Source organism: Oncorhynchus mykiss, chromosome 3, assembly GCF_057628025.1.
Source record: "Oncorhynchus mykiss isolate SJ-2025 chromosome 3, ASM5762802v1, whole genome shotgun sequence".
NCBI lineage: Eukaryota > Metazoa > Chordata > Actinopteri > Salmoniformes > Salmonidae > Oncorhynchus > Oncorhynchus mykiss.
This window is the reverse complement of record NC_143024.1, coordinates 73,083,621-73,102,954: the sequence shown is the minus strand read 5'-3', so window position 1 is coordinate 73,102,954 and position 19,334 is coordinate 73,083,621. Positions and strand designations below refer to the sequence as shown.

The 19,334-nt window shown below is 42.4% G+C and overlaps 1 protein-coding gene and 1 non-coding gene across 2 annotated transcripts in view; both read left to right on the top strand.

Annotated features, from left to right (window-relative positions):
* Nucleotides 1-1,298: 1,298 nt before the first annotated feature.
* On the top strand, nucleotides 1,299-1,355 carry LOC118964366 (U7 small nuclear RNA). The gene has a single exon (XR_005051416.1). It is a non-coding gene; the product is annotated as a U7 small nuclear RNA (small nuclear RNA).
* A 15,899-nt stretch (nucleotides 1,356-17,254) lies between these two features.
* cwc22 (CWC22 spliceosome associated protein) overlaps nucleotides 17,255-19,334 on the top strand; it is a 51,712-nt gene continuing 49,632 nt past the window's right edge. The window contains exons 1-3 of the mRNA XM_021597545.3: nucleotides 17,255-17,373; nucleotides 17,628-17,722; nucleotides 19,093-19,183. Of these exons, the coding sequence (XP_021453220.2) occupies nucleotides 17,346-17,373; nucleotides 17,628-17,722; nucleotides 19,093-19,183 (214 nt within the window). The 5' untranslated portion in view covers nucleotides 17,255-17,345. The remainder of the gene's footprint in view (nucleotides 17,374-17,627; nucleotides 17,723-19,092; nucleotides 19,184-19,334) is intronic.

Here is a 19,334-nt window from a genome sequence, read left to right as displayed (position 1 = left end):
GTGCAGACCTCACTACCCTCTGGAGAGCCTTACGGTTGTGGGTGGAGCAGTTGCCGTACCAGGCGGTGATACAGCCCGACAGGATGCTCTCGATTGTGCATCTGTAGAAGTTTGTGAGTGCTTTTGGTGACAAGCCAAATTTCTTCAGCCTCCTGAGGTTGAAGAGGCGCTGCTGCGCCTTCTTCACGATGCTGTCTGTGTGGGTGGACCAATTCAGTTTGTCTGTGATGTGTACGCCGAGGAACTTAAAACTTACTACCCTCTCCACTACTGTTCCATCGATGTGGATAGGGGGGTGTTCCCTCTGCTGTATCCTGAAGTCCACAATCATCTCCTTAGTTTTGTTGACGTTGAGTGTGAGGTTATTTTCCTGACACCACACTCCGAGGGCCCTCACCTCCTCCCTGTAGGCCGTCTCGTCGTTGTTGGTAATCAAGCCTACCACTGTTGTGTCGTCCGCAAACTTGATGATTGAGTTGGAGGCGTGCGTGGCCACGCAATCGTGGGTGAACAGGGAGTACAGGAGAGTGCCGGAGCCCGTCTGGGATTCGATGGAGCAGTGCGCGGAAGGTTATCGGAGAATGGAGTTGGGCTCAGAACGCACCCTTGTGGGGCCCCAGTGTTGAGGATCAGCGGGGTGGAGATGTTGTTACCTACCCTCACCACCTGGGGGCGACCCGTCAGGAAGTCCAGTACCCAGTTGCACAGGGCGGGGTCGAGACCCGGGGTCTCGAGCTTGATGACGAGTTTGGAGGGTACTATGGCGTTAAATGCTAAGCTGTAGTCGATGAACAGCATTCTCACATAGGTATTCCTCTTGTCCAGATGGGTTAGGGCAGTGTGCAGTGTGGTTGACAGTAATGTCCGCAAAAACACTACGCTTTTTTAACTATAGTAATTAATACAGTATTTAATTTGCATATACCCTGCCCATTCCTCTCCCCATATCCCAATCTGTGCCACCCATAAGTGAGAAACCTACAGTACAAGTATAGACCATATATTGTGTTCCCTGCAGGTTATAGTTTTGGGATTTGAGTGGTATTTTGGGTGGAAGGGATGAGGTTTGTAGGGAATTCTTTATTTTGTTAGAAATTCAGGGTTTGTTAAGTAAGAGAATATAGTTGTATAGGTAGGCTGTGACTGGCCTCACACTCCAGTACAGTACGTGGCGGTGTATGCACCTTTCAGTTGGTTGCGAATCAGCCAATAAAAACTCGAAGAAGATACAGGTTATAGAAAAGAGCAGAAGCTCTAAACTATCCATTCAGACCCCAGTCCTACCTACCTACAGGTTATAGAACATTTGCTCTATTAGTATTTCTCCAGTAGGTTTACTCAAGGAGGAAGCCTATGTCAAAGATAATAAAACAAAAACCCTATAGTAAATACTGCAGTATTTTAGTATTTACTGCAGTAATATCCACAAAAACACTACAGTAAATAATACAGTATATTACAGTCCGCAAAAATATTGCAGTAAATACTCAAATATACTACAATCCGCAAAAACATGACATTAATAGTATATACTACAGTTTTCTTTTACTCTAGTTTTATATTATAGTTAACTGTCAATACTATAGTATAATACAGTAAATACTACCGTAAAGTCCACAAAAACATTACACTGGGTTATGACCAGAATGATCCTATTTACACTTTGTAGTCGGCCCCTTATGTTGAAAATATAGGCTAGACTCATTTTGATCAACTTGTCATAGTTCAAACCAGTCATTTCAAAACATTCTCTATCACATATTTACCAAGGGACAATTAATTCCGTGGATAATAACTCAGAGAGTATAGGTAGACTGTTAACAGTGTATTGGTATGCCGTTCAGGTACACCTCACTCCCTGTGGTATATTCACACGCAATTCAATTTATTCAAAAAGGTTGCCAAATTTGGGAAATTGTCAGATCTCAAACAAAGCTTTATCAGATGCAAATCACTAAACAGCTCCAGTATGACTAGCTCTGAATATGCCTCTCTTAATTGGCCTTCTCTGGACATAATACACACACACACACACACACACACACACACACACACAATTTTTCACAGAGGTCACAGTCAGCGCCTTCTCTTCGTGCGTTCAGTTCAAATTGAAATGAAATGCTTCCCTTTCATACAGTGAGCAGCAACACCTCTCCCTCCATTAGATCTCCAAGCCCTGAGGAATAGTCTGATAAAACCAACCTTCATATTCTGTATTACACCATTTATTTTGCTTCGCAGGGCTCACCTCCAGTGGACTTGTAGTCTAATGACACATACACAATAATTTACACAGACGCATGCTTGCATGTGCACACGCACGCACACACACACACACACACACACACACACACACTTTGTTTTACTATTCTTGTGGGGACCAAAAAACGTATTCCTATTCAAAATACTATTTTCCCTAACCCCTAACCCTAACCCTAACCCTAACTCATAACCCCTAATTATAACCCTAACCCTAGCCCCCAAGCATAAAATATCATTTTTCCAGTGGGGACTTGTGAAATATCCCCGCTTGTCCGAATTTCCCTTGTTTTACTATCCTTGTGAGGACTTCTGGTAACCACTTCTGTAACCACAAGGATAGTAAAACGAAACCACACAAACACACATGGTTGTCTATCCCAAATGACACCCTATTCCCTATATAGTGCACTACTTTTGACCTGCGCCCTAGTCAAAAGTAGTGCACTATATACAGTTGAAGTCGGAAGTTTTCATACACTTAGGTTGGAGTCATTAAAAAAACTAATTTTTCAACCACTCCACAAGTTTCTTGTTAACAAACTACAGTTTTGGCAAGTCGGTGAGGATATCTACTTTGTGCATGACACAAGTAGTTTTTCCAACAATTGTTTACAGACAGATTATTTCACTTATAATTCACTGTATCACAGTTCCAGTGTGTCAGAAGTTTACATACACTAAGTTGACATTGCCTTTAAACAGCTTGGAAAATTCCAGAAAATGATGTCATGGCTTTAGAAGCTTCTGGTGTTCTAATTGACATAATTTTAGTCAATTGGAGGTGTAACTGTTGATGTACTTCAAGGCTTACCTTCAAACTCAGTGCCTCTTTGCTTGACATCTTGGGAAAATCAAAAGAAATCAGCCAAGACCTCAGAAAACAACTGTAGACCTCCACAAGTCTGGTTCATCCTTGGGAACAATTTCCAGATGCCGGAAGGTACCACGTTCATCTGTACAAACAATAGTACTTAAGTATAAACACCATGGGACCACGCAGCCATCATACCGCTCAGGAAGGAGATACATTCTGTCTCCTAGAAATGAACGTACTTTGGTGCAAAAAGTGCAAATCAATCCCAGAACAACAGCAAAGGACCTTGTGAAGATGCTGGAGGAAACAGGTACAAAAGTATCTATTTCCACAGTAAAACGAGTCCTATATCAACATAACCTGAAAGGCCGCTCAACAAGGAAGAAGCCACTGATCCAAACCCGCCATAAAAAAGCCAGACTACGGTTTGCAACTGCACATGGGGACAAAGATCATACTTTTTGGAGAAATGTCTTCTGGTCTGATGAAACAAAAATAGAACTGTTTGGCCATAATGACCATTGTTATATTTGGAGGAAAAAGTGTGAGGCTTGCAAGCCGAAGAACGCCATCCCAACCGTGAAGCACAGGGGTGGCAGCATCATGTTGTGGTGGTGCTTTGCTGCAGGAGGGACTGGTGCACGTCACAAAATAGATGGCATCATGAGGGAGGAAATTATGTGAATATATTGAAGCAATATCTCAAGACAGGAATTTAAAGCTTGGTCTCAAATGGGTCTTCCAAATGGACAATGACCCCAAGCATACTTCCAAAGTTGTGGCAAAATGGCTTAAGGACAACAAAGTTGTCACACCCTGACCATAGTTTGCTTTGTATGTTTCTATGTTTTGGTTGGTCAGGGTGTGAGCTGGGTGGGCATTCTATGTTACATGTCTAGTTTGTCTAGTTCTATGTTTGGCCTGATATGGTTCTCAATCAGAGGCAGGTGTTCGTCATTGTCTCTAATTGGGAACCATATTTAGGTATCCTGTTTGGTGTTGGGTTTTGTGGGTGATTGTCCTTAGTGTCCTTTTTCTGTCGTGTGTATGTGCACCAGTATTAGGCTGTTTGGTGTTGGGTTTTGTGGGTGATTGTCCTTAGTGTCCTTATGACCTTGTTCTGTGTGTATGTGCACCAGTATTAGCCTGTTTGGTGTTGGGTTTTGTGGGTGATTGTCCTTCTGTGTGTATGTGCACCAGTATTAGGCTGTTTCGGTTTTCGTTACGGTTATTGTTTTGTAGTTTTTGTATTAGATTCGTGTTGCTTCAGTTTCATTAAACATGGATCGCAATAGCCACGCCGCATTTTGGTCTGACTCTCCTTCCCATACAGAAAACCGTGACAAAAGTCAAGGTATTGGGAGTGGCCATCACAAAGCCCTGACCTCAATCCCATAGAAAATTTGTGGGCAGAACTGAAAAACTGTGTCTGAGCAAGGAGGCCTACAAACCTGACTCAGTTACACCAGCTCTGTCAGGAGGAATGGCCCAAAATTCACCCAACTTATTGTGGGAAGCTTGTGGAAGGATACCTGAAATGTTTGACCCAAGTTAAACAATTTAAAGGCAATGCTACCCAATACTAATTGAGTGTATGTAAACTTCTGACCCACTGGGAAGGTGATGAAAGAAATAAAAGCTGAAATAAATCAATCTCTCTACTATTATTCTGACATTTCACATTCTTAAAATAAAGTGGTGATCCTAACTGCCCTAAAACAGGGATTTTTTACTGATGTCTTAATTGAGGAAGAAGGATGGAATGAGGCAAAACTTTAAGCACAGTAATTGTATGAAATAACCATGAGACCAGAGCACAGTGCCTTCTTGCTCTATGAATGTTAAGATGAGAGAGAGAGAGAGAGACAAAGAGAGAAAGGATGGACCGATAGAGAGGCAGAGTCAGAGACAGAGACCCACACAGTGCATAAACGTATGATTTCTAGATAGGTTTTCTGATGCCCCCATCCAAACTCAGCTACAGTAAATCAATTGGCTGGAACGGTGCTATTCATTACTTCCATGACCTTTCAGCTTCTGACTCCTCAACCAGAGACCAATGAGGAGTTGTCCTGCTGCTACTCACAAGTGTCTGTGTGTGTGTCAGTGTGTGACCGTGTGTGACCCTGTGTGTCCGTGTGTATGTGTGGGGGTAACCTGATCCACATACGATCGTGAGCCAGAGGTTTATTTTGGTATTCACCCTCATGTGCACTGCCTAGCTCACTCAAGCCTACCGGTTGTTAGCTACTAATATTCGCTTCAGCAAATTATATTTCCTTTATATTAATAAAGTAAAGATAAAGAGACACTGTATTTGCTTGATAGACAGTAGCAGTAGACTATAGATGAGTCTCTTTTATGGTTGATACGAGTATGCAATCCATTGTCTGGTGGTCTCTTTAATACACAGAACATCTATTTTTCCTTTTCTCCACTGTGCAATGGTAAATATTGACAGTGGATTATTAAATACATTGTAATGAAGCCATCAGATTCAGCCTTAAAGCACACGTTGTGCGTTGTCTGAATAAGATAAAATGCTAAATATGATCTCACCACTTGTAATGTAGAACCAGACAAATATTACTTTTCAAAAGACAGGAGGTCGATTAGTCTTGATTTATGGCACAGATATAATGTCAGTGTATTTCACTATGACCAGTAGATGACAGTGTTGTGTCTTTAATGGCTCATGTCATGTTTGCAGCTCAATTACAAAACAAAAATGATAGATTGGCCAAGTAATAGTGAAGTCTATTACTATGCATTACATTTTGCGACTGGAAAAAACATTCCCTTCACATCCATCCTACCAATCTTTGTGTTGAGACATAAATATTATATAAATAGAGAAGGATCTATTCTCTAGGCATCTCCTCTTTTGGGTTAAACTATAAAAATCTTGTCTTGCTTATAATGAATCATCAAGAGATGCTTATGGTTTAAAATGTTTCTTGATCATCATGGCACATTTATTGTGTTCTAATAATTGCTTTTCATGGCTTAATATTGACAATAAAACATGTCATCACTGCTCCCTCTATGTATTATCTGTGGAATGCTCAGCCACTGAAAGTGGAGGACAGCTTAGTTCGCCCTGAACTGCAATATATGTTTCATATCCCTTGACATTAACACTATTGACACTAACTGCCTTGTGGAAAAAGTCAAGGGAGAGAATAACAATAACACCAATGTAACACAGGTCCCTTCACAATGATCTGTTTAAGGAGCAAAGTGCCACGGAGGAGAGAAAGGCAGCCTTGGAGGCACTGCTCTTTCACTCCAGCCAGAGAAAATGCCAAAGACGTCCATGAGCGAACAGAGACACAGCATTCCCTCCCAAAAAAGAGCTATATTATGGAGGCCATTCACTGCTCCAGAGTTGCCGAGTGTAAAACAAATGTTTTATATCAAATCAAGTTATATTTGTCACATGCTTAGTAAACAACAGGTGTAGACTAACAGTGAAATGCTTACTTATGGATCATTTTCAACAATGCAGAGTTAAAGATAGAACATGTAATAGAAAAATAGAAATAGTGACATGAGGAATAAATACACAGTGAATAACAATATAAAGTCAAAATAACAAGGCTATATACAGGGAGTACCAGTACCTAGTCAACGTGCAGGGGTACGAGGTAATAACACGGCTATATACAGGGAGTACCAGTACCTAGTCAATGTGCAGGGGTACGAGGTAATAACAAGGCTATATACAGGGAGTACCAGTACCTAGTCAACGTGCAGGGGTACGAGGTAATAACACGGCTATATACAGGGAGTACCAGTACCTAGTCAATGTGCAGGGGTACGAGGTAATAACAAGGCTATATACAGGGAGTACCAGTACCTAGTCAATGTGCAGGGGTACGAGGTAATAACAAGGCTATATACAGGGAGTACCAGTACCTAGTCAATGTGCAGGGGTACGAGGTAATAACACGGCTATATACAGGGAGTACCAGTACCTAGTCAATGTGCAGGGGTACGAGGTAATAACAAGGCTATATACAGGGAGTACCAGTACCTAGTCAACGTGCAGGGGTACGAGGTAATAACACGGCTATATACAGGGAGTACCAGTACCTAGTCAATGTGCAGGGGTACGAGGTAATAACAAGGCTATATACAGGGAGTACCAGTACCTAGTCAATGTGCAGGAGTACGAAGTAATTGAGGTAGCTATGTACATATGCACAGTAGGTAGGGATAATGTGACTAGGCAACAGGATAGATGATAGGCAGGAACAGCAGTGTACGGTGTGTGTGTGTGTGTTGTCAGTATGTATGTATGTATGTATGTATGTATGTATGTATGTATGTATGTATGTATGGTGTGCATATATGTGTGTGTTAGGGTGTCAGTGTTAAGTATGTGTGAGTGTGTGGGTAGAGTCTAGTGTGTGTGCATAGTCAGTATAGGGGTCAATGCAGGTAGTCTGGGTAGCCATTTTATTAGCTATTTAGCAGTCTTGTTTAGCGTCTTATGGCTTGGGGATAGAAGCTGTTCAGGGTCCTGTTGGTTCCAGACTTGCCGTGCGATTGCAGAGAACAGTCTATGACACTCAAACTCATCTCTGGACCTCAAAGTCAATTCCACAGCATTTGTTCATTGTTCCCATCTAATCAACGACTGATTTATACCTGGGACACCAGGTGGGTGAAATTAATTATCAAGTTGAACAGAAAACCAGAAGGCTCCAGACCTCGTAGGGTAAGAGTTGAATACCCCTGGTCTATGCCTTGGGTGGCTGGAGTCTTTGACAATTTGTGATGACCTTCTTCTGATAGCGCCTGTTATAGAGTTCCTGGATGGCAGGGAGCTCGGCCACAGTGATGTACTTGGCCGTACTCACAACCCTCTGTATAGCGTCTTGCGGTCGGGTGCCTTGCAGTTGCCGTACCAAGCGGTAATGCAGCCAGTAAAGATGCCCTCAATGGTGGATCTGTAGAATATTTTGAGGATCTGAGGGCCCATGCCAAATCTTTTCAGTCTGCTGAGGGAGATGAGGTGCTGTCGTTCCTTCACAACTGTGTGGGTGTATGGACCATGTTAATTCCGTAGTGGTGTAAACACTGAGGAACGTGAAGCTCTCGAACTTCCCCAAAACAGCACCATTGATGTGGATGGGGGTGAACTCCGTTTCCTGTAGTCCCTGTACTAAATACAGTGTACTAGATGTTAGTTTAACCTATTGTATATAAACAACAGCAAAATAATAGAATAAACTAGGCTGGAATAGAGAATGGCCCTTACTTTTATAACCCCCAGAGCATTGGTTGATAGCTGAATCCTGGAGTGCCCTTAGGGAGGGAGCATTTGTCTTTGAGTGCCTGGATGGATGAGAGGATACTGAGGTTGTGATGCGTGTCTATTCACATTTTCAAGACAAAGCCATGAAACAAATGTATTTATTTGATGAGAAATCCAGGATCCTTAATATTAGTATTCCTAGCTATGTTTGTTTTGGTGAAGCCAGTGACCCAAACAAACTCTAACCCCGTCTGTGTGATGATAAGCCTTTGCCTGGTGGCATTCACTCACATTACAGAGTGCTTAAGGCTAGAGGAGGGAAGCACAGTGACATGTCCTAGCTGCACTGCCAGGCTGGCTGGTTAATTTAATTAGACCATAGTGTCTGCGTTTCACTGAGGTCACAGCAGGACTTGAGCTGTCTGTCTGGCCACAGGGACCTCAGTAGACCTCGAATACATCCCAAATGGCTCCCTATACAGTGGGGCAAAAAAGTATTTAGTCAGCCACCAATTATGCAAGTTCTCCCACTTAAAAAGATGAGAGAGGCCTGTAATTTTCATCATAGGTACACTTCAACTATGACAGACAAAATGAGGGAAAAAATCCAGAAAAATCCCACTGTAGGATTTTTAATGAATTTATTTGCAAATTATGGTGGAAAATAAGTATTTTCTCTATGAATACAATTAAGACTCACGACAGGAACCAGTACAGACGCGGTTGCCGCTTTACATTTCAGCACCACAAAATAGTCCGCTGCCTGCTTTATTAGTTAACTGTCAAGTCACTTATTTAACTAGGCAAGTCAGTTAAAAACAAATTCTTATTTACAATGACGGCCAAACCATAATCCGGATGACGCTGGGCCAATTGTGCGTCGCCCTATGGGACTCTCAATCACGGCAGGTTGTGATACAGCCTGGAATTGAACCATGGTCTGTAGTGACACCTCTAGCACAGATGCAGTGCCTTAGACAGCTGTGCCAATCGGGAGCCAATTAGTTAACTGTCTCCTGCATTCTCTCTCCTCATGAATGAAGTACACATTTTAACTATTACATTTATTTAGGTAGCATAACTTCCTTCTTGGGACATTGCATTTGGAACTTTTTACATCTCGGGTCTGAGATTTTTTATTATTGATATAAAATACATAATTAATTTGGGGGGCCAAATAATATTTGGCAGCTTTACATTTCAACACCACACAATGGTATGCTGCCTGCTTTATTAGTTAACTGTCTCCTGCATTTGCTCTCCTCATGAATGAAGTAAAAAATGTAGTTGTGCATTATTTAGGAAGAGTAACTTCCTTCTTGGGACATTGCATTTGGGACTTTTTGATATCTCGGGTCTGAATTTTTAAAAATTATTATTTTTATAAAATGTTTATAAAATTCAAAATACATTTTGGGGCTTTGGGGGGCCAATAATTTTGTTGGTGGGCCAGATTCAATATCCAACACAGCAACCTTGCTTAGCTATCAGAACACAGGTTTACACCTGCCCTATTTTACATGGTCCTTCAGAAGAGCCGGATATAGGAACCACCACAATCAAGAGGATGCACCAGCCTGACCCAACTATCACGCAGCCCCGGCGTGAGACTTGCCTCCCGGATAATGTGATAGATTCTGACCTGAGAGGTCCAGGTTATGTTAGGCACTTCTCACCCCCCTGCTACATCCAACCAAAGAGAACAAGAAGACTTATATGATCAGGCACTCTCCACCTCACCCAGCAGCAGTCCCCGTGAGTGGTTTGTCACCTTCAGAGAGATGGAGCAAGAAATCAAGTACCTTGCAGCGAGGTTAGCCACCTGCACGAGTACAGGTTTACGTACCAAAACATAAAAATGAAGAATGCAGCCCTCCTGCGCAAGGCAAGAGAACAATCAGAAACAATAATAGAACTGACATGAGGCCACCAAGGATGACTATGAAACACTTCAAGGCTCCAGATTCTACTCAGCTACAGACACCATGGCCAACCACATCTCAACACAACATTAAGCAAACCAAAGTCAGAAGATGGACATCAGAGACAGACCAGTCTCTGCGCCTCACACAAGGAGCCAACCTCCAGACAAAGATGAGGATGTGTGTTCATCAGACCCCAACATTGTGGCTGCGGCGCTCAGAGAGCACATAAGACACTCAGAGATGGTACAGGCCCCCTCCAGATCAGCAGCAGCTGTGTCACCTGACCACTCTGTAGCCCCAAGCAGACGGCACCATCACACCGAAGACAGACATTGGCACCCTTCTCTGCGGGAACCCTGAAACCCCCCTGGTGATGTCAGGACTACTATGACAGATCAAATAGAGGATACTACTCACCTGACTGCCACCGTTCTGCTTCCCGTCATCACAGTTCTCCATGGTGCACCCAAACCAGAAAAAAAAACATACTTCCTACCATACCAGACTTTGTCCATCCTGGCCAGAGTTTGCACGTATGAAAATAGCCCCAGAGAACATCTGTCAGCAGATACGACCGAAAGGTTCAAGTTCCAGATCCTCACCAATCACATGAGACTGGAAGAGGCCCTGTTGATTGCAGATTCATACAGTAACTCCAGGTACCCATATTCAGACACCATATACTCTCTCACTGAGCAGTATGGACAACCACATCAGCTGGCCCTGCATCGCTGAACTTATGGATAGCCCTGGATTTCGCAGTGGAGATGGTAAGGCTTTCCGTATGTTGGCACTCAATCTGTTCCCTGGTGTCCATGTTGGAGCAGCTGGGAAGGAAAGGTGACATGGAGCGGGTCCAACGTTTCCCGGCTGTCAGGAAAGCTCCCACATGACCTAAGGTCCAACTTCAAGAGGTTTGTCCACCAGCTAAAACCAGAAAACTACTCGACTTCGCTGACTCATTGGAATACGAAATCCTTATCCACGAAGATGGGTCTGTGTTCACCAGTAACTGTGGGAAGGATCAGCACAGAAAACACAAACCCCCTCTCAGAATAACCACCATTCTCCTCTACACTGATGAAATCGCCAGACTCTGCCTCTCCTGCTCCAGAAACAACCCCCGATCCTGCCGCCGCCAAGACACAGGAAAAGTCTGTCCCTACTGTGAAAACACCAAGCACTTTCTTAATGATTGTGCTAACTTCAAGCAGCTCACAAAAGAACAGACAATCAGCTGGAAAAAGAGCAACCACATATGCTGCTGTTGGGGCCGAGGCCATCAGTCAGCCAAGTGTAGTATCATGCAAGGTCTACAACAGAAAGCACCTCACAGTCCTTCATGATGTGAACGAGAGAGCTAATGAGAGTCTGCAACAACACCCCAAAGGAGAGCACCTGTCTAGAGAGAGCCTCTTCTACATCAACGCCCAGACTGCAGCAACAAAGTGATGTTAAAAGTCAGTAAAGTTTTGTGGTTTACACCTGCCCTATTTACACTTTTAATAAAAACTTTTATTGAGTACAACCACCGGTTGAAGTCAGAAGTTTACATACACCTTAGCAAAATACATTTAAACTCGGTTTTTCACAATTCCTGACATTTAATTATAGTAAGAATTCCCTGTATTAGGTCAGTTAGGATCGCCACTTTATTTTAAGAATATGAAATGTCAGAATAATAGAAAGAATCATTTATTTCAGCTTTTCTTTCTTTCATCACATTCCCAGTGGGTCAGAAATGTACATACACTCAATTAGTATTTGGTAGCAATGCCTTTAAAATTGTTTAACTTGGGTCAAACGTTTTGGGTAGCCTTCCACAAGCTTCCCACAATAAGTTGGGTGAATGTTGGCCCATTCCTCCTGACAGATCTGGTGTAACTGAGTCAGGTTTGTAGGCCTCCTTTCTCACACACACTTTTTCAGTTCTGCCCATTAATGTTCTATAGGATTGAGGTCAGGGCTTTGTGATGGCCACTCCAATACCTTGACTTTGTTGTCCTTAAGCCATTTTGCCACAACTTTGGAAGTATGCTTGGGGTCATTGTCCATTTGGAAGACCCATTTGCGACCAAGCTTTAACTTTCTGACTGATATCTTGAGATATTGCTTCAATATATACACATAATTTCCTCCCTCATGATGCCCTCTATTTTGTGAAATGCACCAGTCCCTCCTGCTGCAAAGCACCCCCACAACATGATGCTGCCACCCCGTGCTTCACGGTTGGGATGGTGGTCTTCGGCTTGCAAGCCTCATACTTTTTCCTCCAAACATAACGATGGTCATTATGGCCAAAAAGTTATATTTTTGTTTCACCAGACCAGAGGACATTTCTCCAAAAAGTATGATATTTGTCCCCATGTGCAGTTGCATACCGTAGTCTGGCTTTTTTATGGTGGGTTTGGAGCATTGGCTTCTTCCTTGCTGAGCGGCCTTTCAGGTTATGTCGATATAGGACTCGTTTAACTGTGGATATAAATACTTTGGTACCTGTTTCCTCCAATATCTTCACAAGGTCCTTTGCTGTTGTCCTGGGATTGATTTGCACTTTTTGCACCAAAGTACGTTCATCTCTAGGAGACAGAATGCATCTCCTTCCTGAGCGGTATGATGGCTGCGTGGTCCCATGGTGTTTATACTTAAGTACTATTGCTTGTACAGATGAACGTGGTACCTTCAGGCATCTGGAAATTGGATGAACCAGACTTGTGGAGGTCTCCAATTTGTTTTCTGAGGTCTTGGCTGATTTCTTTTGATTTTCCCATGATGTCAAGCAAAGAGGCATTGAGTTTGAAGGTAGGCCTTGAAATACATCCACAGGTACACCTCTAATTGACTCAAATGATGTCAATTAGCCTATCAGAAGCTTCTAAAACCATGACATCATTTTCTAGAATTTTTTAAGCTGAATATAGGCACAGTCAACTTAGTGTATGTAATCTTCTGACCCACTGGAATTGTGATACAGTGAATAATTTTTCTCAAAAGTATGAATATCTGCACCCCGTGGAAGGACTGCAGTTAATTACCTTATCTATTATATAATAATAACGCTTTTGTCCTATGCATAAGTAGGCTAATTCCATGAATTCATATTTTTGGATCAAATTATTTTACTTCCCAGCTAGCATTGAGGAATCGGCCCAGAAACGGCCCTCTTCCGGGGGTCAGAACTGATTGAATCAGCCCGGAATCGGGTGTCGGACTCGGCCCGGAATCAAAATGAATGACATCCCAGAATAGGCCCAAGAACATCCGTCCGTTTCCGCCTACCGGAATTCAGCCGACTCTTCTGGCATCTTACCAGAATCCCTCCAGAAGCGGGCTGATGAAAATTTAAATAAATGTATACAAAATTACCCGATTTAGTAATTTTAAACATTACTATTATACATTTTATACATACAAATTTTACCCATCCACAAAAAATATTTTGTGTTGGTGGAAACACCATACACCTGTCAGCGTGCATGCGCCTGGCCAGCCACAGGAGTCCCTACAGCGCGATATGACAAGGACATCCCTGTAGCAACACAGTTTGCACTGTGATGCAGTGTCTTAGACTGCTGAGCTACTTGGGAGTCTCCATCTGACAATTTTTTTTATGCTTATCAATTGCCTTTCTCAAAGTATAAAAATGCTAAAATACTACACAGGACTCTTAAAGAATTTCATTTAAATGTTAATTGTATTTTTTGATTACAGAAACAATGAGAAAATATTGAAAAATAAAGAATTAAATATTACTTAAATAAAGCAGCCCATGTAATCTGCCAGAGAGTAGCCCCAATCTGCCTGAGCCCCAAGTAATACATTTGGGTCAGATGACTATACCCGGAATCTGCCTGAGCCCCAAGTAATACATTTGGGTCAGATAACTATACCCGGAATCTGCCCGAGCCTCAAGAAAAACATTTGGGACAGATAACTCACACCGGAATCAGCACGAGCTCAATCCCCACATCCTAGCCATAAGTAATAATGGCGAAGGCGGCCCAAACTTAGGCCACATGACGTCAGCCGAATCTGACTCTCAGCGGAGTGCCTCGACTCTCAGCCGGGATCGGCCCAGATCCACTGTGCTAGCTGAGTTGAAGGCAAAAAAGGGATGTGACTATTGTGTTTCAAAGCCTTCGACTAACCACTGTGCCACAGAGTTTTAATAAACAATGTGGAATAAACTTTTATACGAGTGAACACCAGAAGCTGCTATTTATTGCTGACCAGCAGATGTCACTAATGTGCATTGTGTTAAAAGCTCTGAGTAATAAATTGTTTTTCAACACAATTTGGTGAATGCTTCAGAACACCTGACATTCCCATCACTAGTTCCTACCCTCACAATCATAATGACTCCAACTAAGATCCAGTAATATACAATCTAGCGTCCTTTTTTTCTAAGTTAATATCTAGCTAGTATCTTCAGGCATCCTCATTAGTGGTGCTTGTGTTAGCTGTTTGTTCACCCGTACCTGCCTGCAATTGCTAATAACCCATCCTCAACCGCCCAACTATATGTGATGAAGTGAAAATCTGGAGGCCCGAATCGGACCCAACCCGCCAATTTAGAAAATGCGTTGTAGGCTACTGTCAGAGTAGGCAGAACCATTTTTTAACAGGGGTGTAATATTTTTTGCCTGACTTAGATGTTTCTGACTATAATTTCTGACCTTTTGGTAGGCTATTTGTTAGTTAACTTGTCTGTAATTAGATATATGCAGCTTCTCTTCTGTCATTATATGTTGCCCTAGAAGACTAAATAAACCCTTGATCACTAGAATGTCATAAATCGATAGAATGAACGCTTCATTCTGCTTCTTTCACAGAGCAAAGACATTTAGAGTCCGGAAGGAAAATGCATTAACTAAAAGAAAAAGGGGAATACATCAGTTTGAGGGTTTTCAGGAAATAGAAAACTGTGAACACGTCCCATATATGTTTCAGATAAGATTTCAGTTCGGCTTGGATGCATATTTTATGGGGTTGAAATACTATCAGCTTTTATGATGCTGATAAAGATAGCCCCTCTACAGGTTCACATTTTTTCAAGATGCTAAAAGAAAAATAATATTTCTCCACTTCTGTTCCTTCTTCTGACTAAAAATGTTCTGCTCCAGCTGTTACCAAGAGCCCGTCCTCCCCAATTAAGGTGCCACCAACCTCCTGTGCTACAGTCAGATTTCAGTTTCCATTTAAACCATCTGAACAGTAGGCAGTTCCCTTCTTCTTCGGGATTTGGTTGGAGGATCGCATCCAACTTTTTGGTGTGCACACCGCCACCTACTGTACTGAAGTGTGAGGCCAGTCATGGCCTACATACATTAAATTCTCTTCATTAGTCCCGTTCCTCTAAGAAAATGAATATAGCCCTAGACACCACCACCTACACTCATTAAAAACCCACTACCCCATTCCACTACTTTGACCATATGGACCATGCCAACGGCCTGGGAGGATGGGACACCACCCCTCAACACACCCTGTAACTTTTCATAAGTCAAATCTCGTATACCCAAATACATCTCTGCAGCTGTCAACACAACATATATTTTCCGTGACCATTGCTACAGTAAGGACATTAAGAAGCCAACCTTACTGAATCATAAACACTTGTTTTCCTGTCCCTCTGTCATGGCACAAATATGACTCACTGGAATCCTGTCAGGTTCCCCATCCCTCTCTACTTTCTTCACTGCCTCAGCATATGACACCTTCTGCACTACTCTGACTCTAGCCACTTCAGCCTGCCCCTCGCACTGGACACTTCTGATCATCAGTAACATGGGCACCCCTACAGTTAATGCACACAACTTGATCCACCAAAACTACACAGTCCTCTGTCCCATGCCCTTCTGCACACTTCCCACATCTTGGAATCTCCTTCCTACACACTGCTGCGACATGGCCATAAACGTTACACCTGAAACAACGCAGTGGATTCGGCACAAACTTTGTCAGGTAAAGACGGACTCAAAATTAAAAAAGGACTGGCAGTGAATCCTCTGTTTTACCACGCTCTCCACCGGGTCTGCGACGCACCAAGCGATGGGCGTTACAAACACCAGGAATCTTCAACTTCAATTGCTCCATCGCCACACTTAATGCTACCCCAGAAATCATTCCTTTCAATGGTGCCCTGTTCCTAAGAGCAAAGTAAGAAACAAATCTTGACCCAAGTTGCATGAGAAGGAGCACCCCCTCCCTCTGATCAGAAGAGACACAAACAAATATCAGTCCACTACAGGTTACCTTCACTGATTCAACTGAACCCAACTCCTTTCTCACCCAGCTTTTCTCTCATTGAATTAAACTCTAGCTGTCAAACAGGGAAATGGTTCCCATCATACATTTTTTTCCATACAGGATTTTATAAACACCTAAAATAAGGGATGTGTTTCGTTTAGGCTTACCATGGTGTGACGTTTTTAGAACCATGTAAATCTCTCTCAGACAAGGTGACGTTTATTAATATATTTGGCTCTATTTACTCTCTGATTCAAAAATGATAATTAGCATCAAAGGAGACATTGTGCAAAACTAGAAATCCCTGCAAGCTACTGCCATGATCTCAAGTTGACACTTGTTAAAAGTTATTGTGACAATTTAACACTTGCATAAGACAGTTTTCATAATTGTCAATTGCAAGAAATGATGCCAATTTATTGTTACATTTAGCTAAAAGTAGAGCTAATCCAGAGATTCTTACCTTTGCCTCGATTCGTCAGTCTCGCCCAGAGCATCATGGCATTTGTAGTTCTTTATGATAGCCACATTAGCAGCTAATTAGAATTTAATTTTTGGGTGTTAAATACAGATGAATATATTGATAAAAATCTCGTTCTCCTAGAGAGATTTACACGGTTATCATAACGACACACCAGGGTATGCCTACATGAAACACGGCCCTTATCTTAAGTGTTTCTAAAATCCCCTATGGGAAAAATGTATGGTGGAAAAACGATTGGAACCATTTCCCTGTTTGACTGCTAGGTTGTATGGGTATTATGACTCATACTGTGGTACTCTATCAGCTCGCAAAGTTACCTTCCTTTGTGCTGGACATGGAGACAAACAGATGATATCCACGAGTTCATCTGAGTCAGGTAAAGTAGCTAAAGTATCCTTTTGATGACCGACCCTAAACCACTCTACAGGGTTGAGTAAATCAGCGTATCACTAATCCTCATATCTGAGATCATCATACAGGGCACTTGTTACATCGTAATATGAGATGTACGGCAACATAGTTAATTGACTTTGCTGTTTGATTTGTTCGCTTGCAAATTACATTAGAACAGTAGGCTTCATTGATTTCGCATTTACGTGCGTTCTTTTTGGCCCTTACTGCTATCCATAGCAAAACTTGTGGAAAAGGACAGGGGGGAAATGGCTACGAAGACGAACGACAACAACGATTTAGCAGTGGAGTTGAGCTCTACTTCTAAAGAAGAGGTAAGAAGTTTACACTCGTATAAATACACGAAAGATAAAAGGCCATACATGAATACGGAAGTATTAGTTATTCCAAGTTGTGTTTTAGCCAGGCTAGCAAAGTTATCTATCGCGCTTCTCAAATGCAAGAAGTGGCACACATGGAGGAGAGCGCATTTGTAGCTAAACACTAGCCATGTAGCAAGGGGTTAGTTGCTGTTTCGCCTCGACGTAACTAGTTAGTTACTGGGTAGTTAGTTAGATTGCTAGATAGTCAGTTGGTCAGTAAAATTTTTAATGTTTTATTGTTGGGTAAAAATAAAATCGCTAGCAGCAGCTAACTAGTTTCATATCGATGTTAGCTAGCTAGCTACGCCACATAAAACAAAAACATGATAACAGAAACATGGAACAACGGTGTACATTTCAGTCCAAACCTATTGTTCAACGTGGTCAGTGTTGATTGTCAGTGTGTCGCCAGCTACTAGGGTTTTGTTAGCCAGCTATGTTTGTGTACACATTGATCAACAGAACATGGCAGTGTCTCACGTTAGTTATCTGCAGACGGGTGTCTCACCTATGTACAAATGTCCATTGTTAGATTCCCATCAGCATGGCAGTTTGTCATTGAATGTTAAAGACAAAGTCTAATTTCATAACGCATTTCATTTATGCAGTGGAAAGCATCTAGCAGCAAAGCGTAGCCGTGGGTTGTTGCTATTAGTTGCCTTTTTCTTTCCTACCCAGCTCACTATCCATCTCCATCAGGGACTGGTTCAGCCCAGTGACACCCGCCTCGGCAACACACGAGGGATGAGCTTAGACAGGCGTAGGCCTGCCAGTCCTGCTGATAGAGCACATTGCATTTGGTTGAGCTAGCTGAGCTAGAGGCAGCATGGTTGGCAAGTGGCAACCTTTATGTAATGTTTGAAGGGAAAATTACCACTTCCTTTGAGATGTCTTGTACTGTTGTGGTTGCAGACACAGGTGTTGCTGGTGCATATAGGCTACTTGTTGTTTTTGTGCCTCCATCTAATCAACAAACACATATGACCTCATATCTAACAGCTGCAGGCTTAATTTAGCTTCCTTCAGGTTTATTATAACCTGTGTTTATATAACCTCTACACTACAGCCTCTGATTTCCGTTTCCTTCCAGCAGTGGCAGCCAGAGCACATTGGCCCAGTGGCCTACAACATGATCTCAGTAATGATATTAATTTGCCTGCTGTTATGCATTTTAATGTCTCTGCTCAAGGAGGGGTTTGTTCTGTGAGGAGCTTGCATTACCATTTGTTTCCAGGCCCTTTGCTTTCATAACACATAACATCAAACTTCAGTTCAGATATCCATGTAGTCTAAACCAGCTGTGTCCTCTGTATGTCCTCCAGCATTCCAGGTCTAGTGGCATGGGTCAGCCCCGCAGGAGCCCGTCAGAGGAAGGAGAGGGGGAAAACGATGTGGCACAGCAGAGGAGCAGCAGTGAGTGGAAATGACTTTTTCCTCAGATAAACAAAGGTTTTGTCACCTGAAGATAAATTGTAAATGTAATCTATGTAATAGGCCAAGATAAACATCTAAAAAGCTTCCTTTTGTTTTAAAATGTGTGATGAAATCTTATCACTTAAAAAAT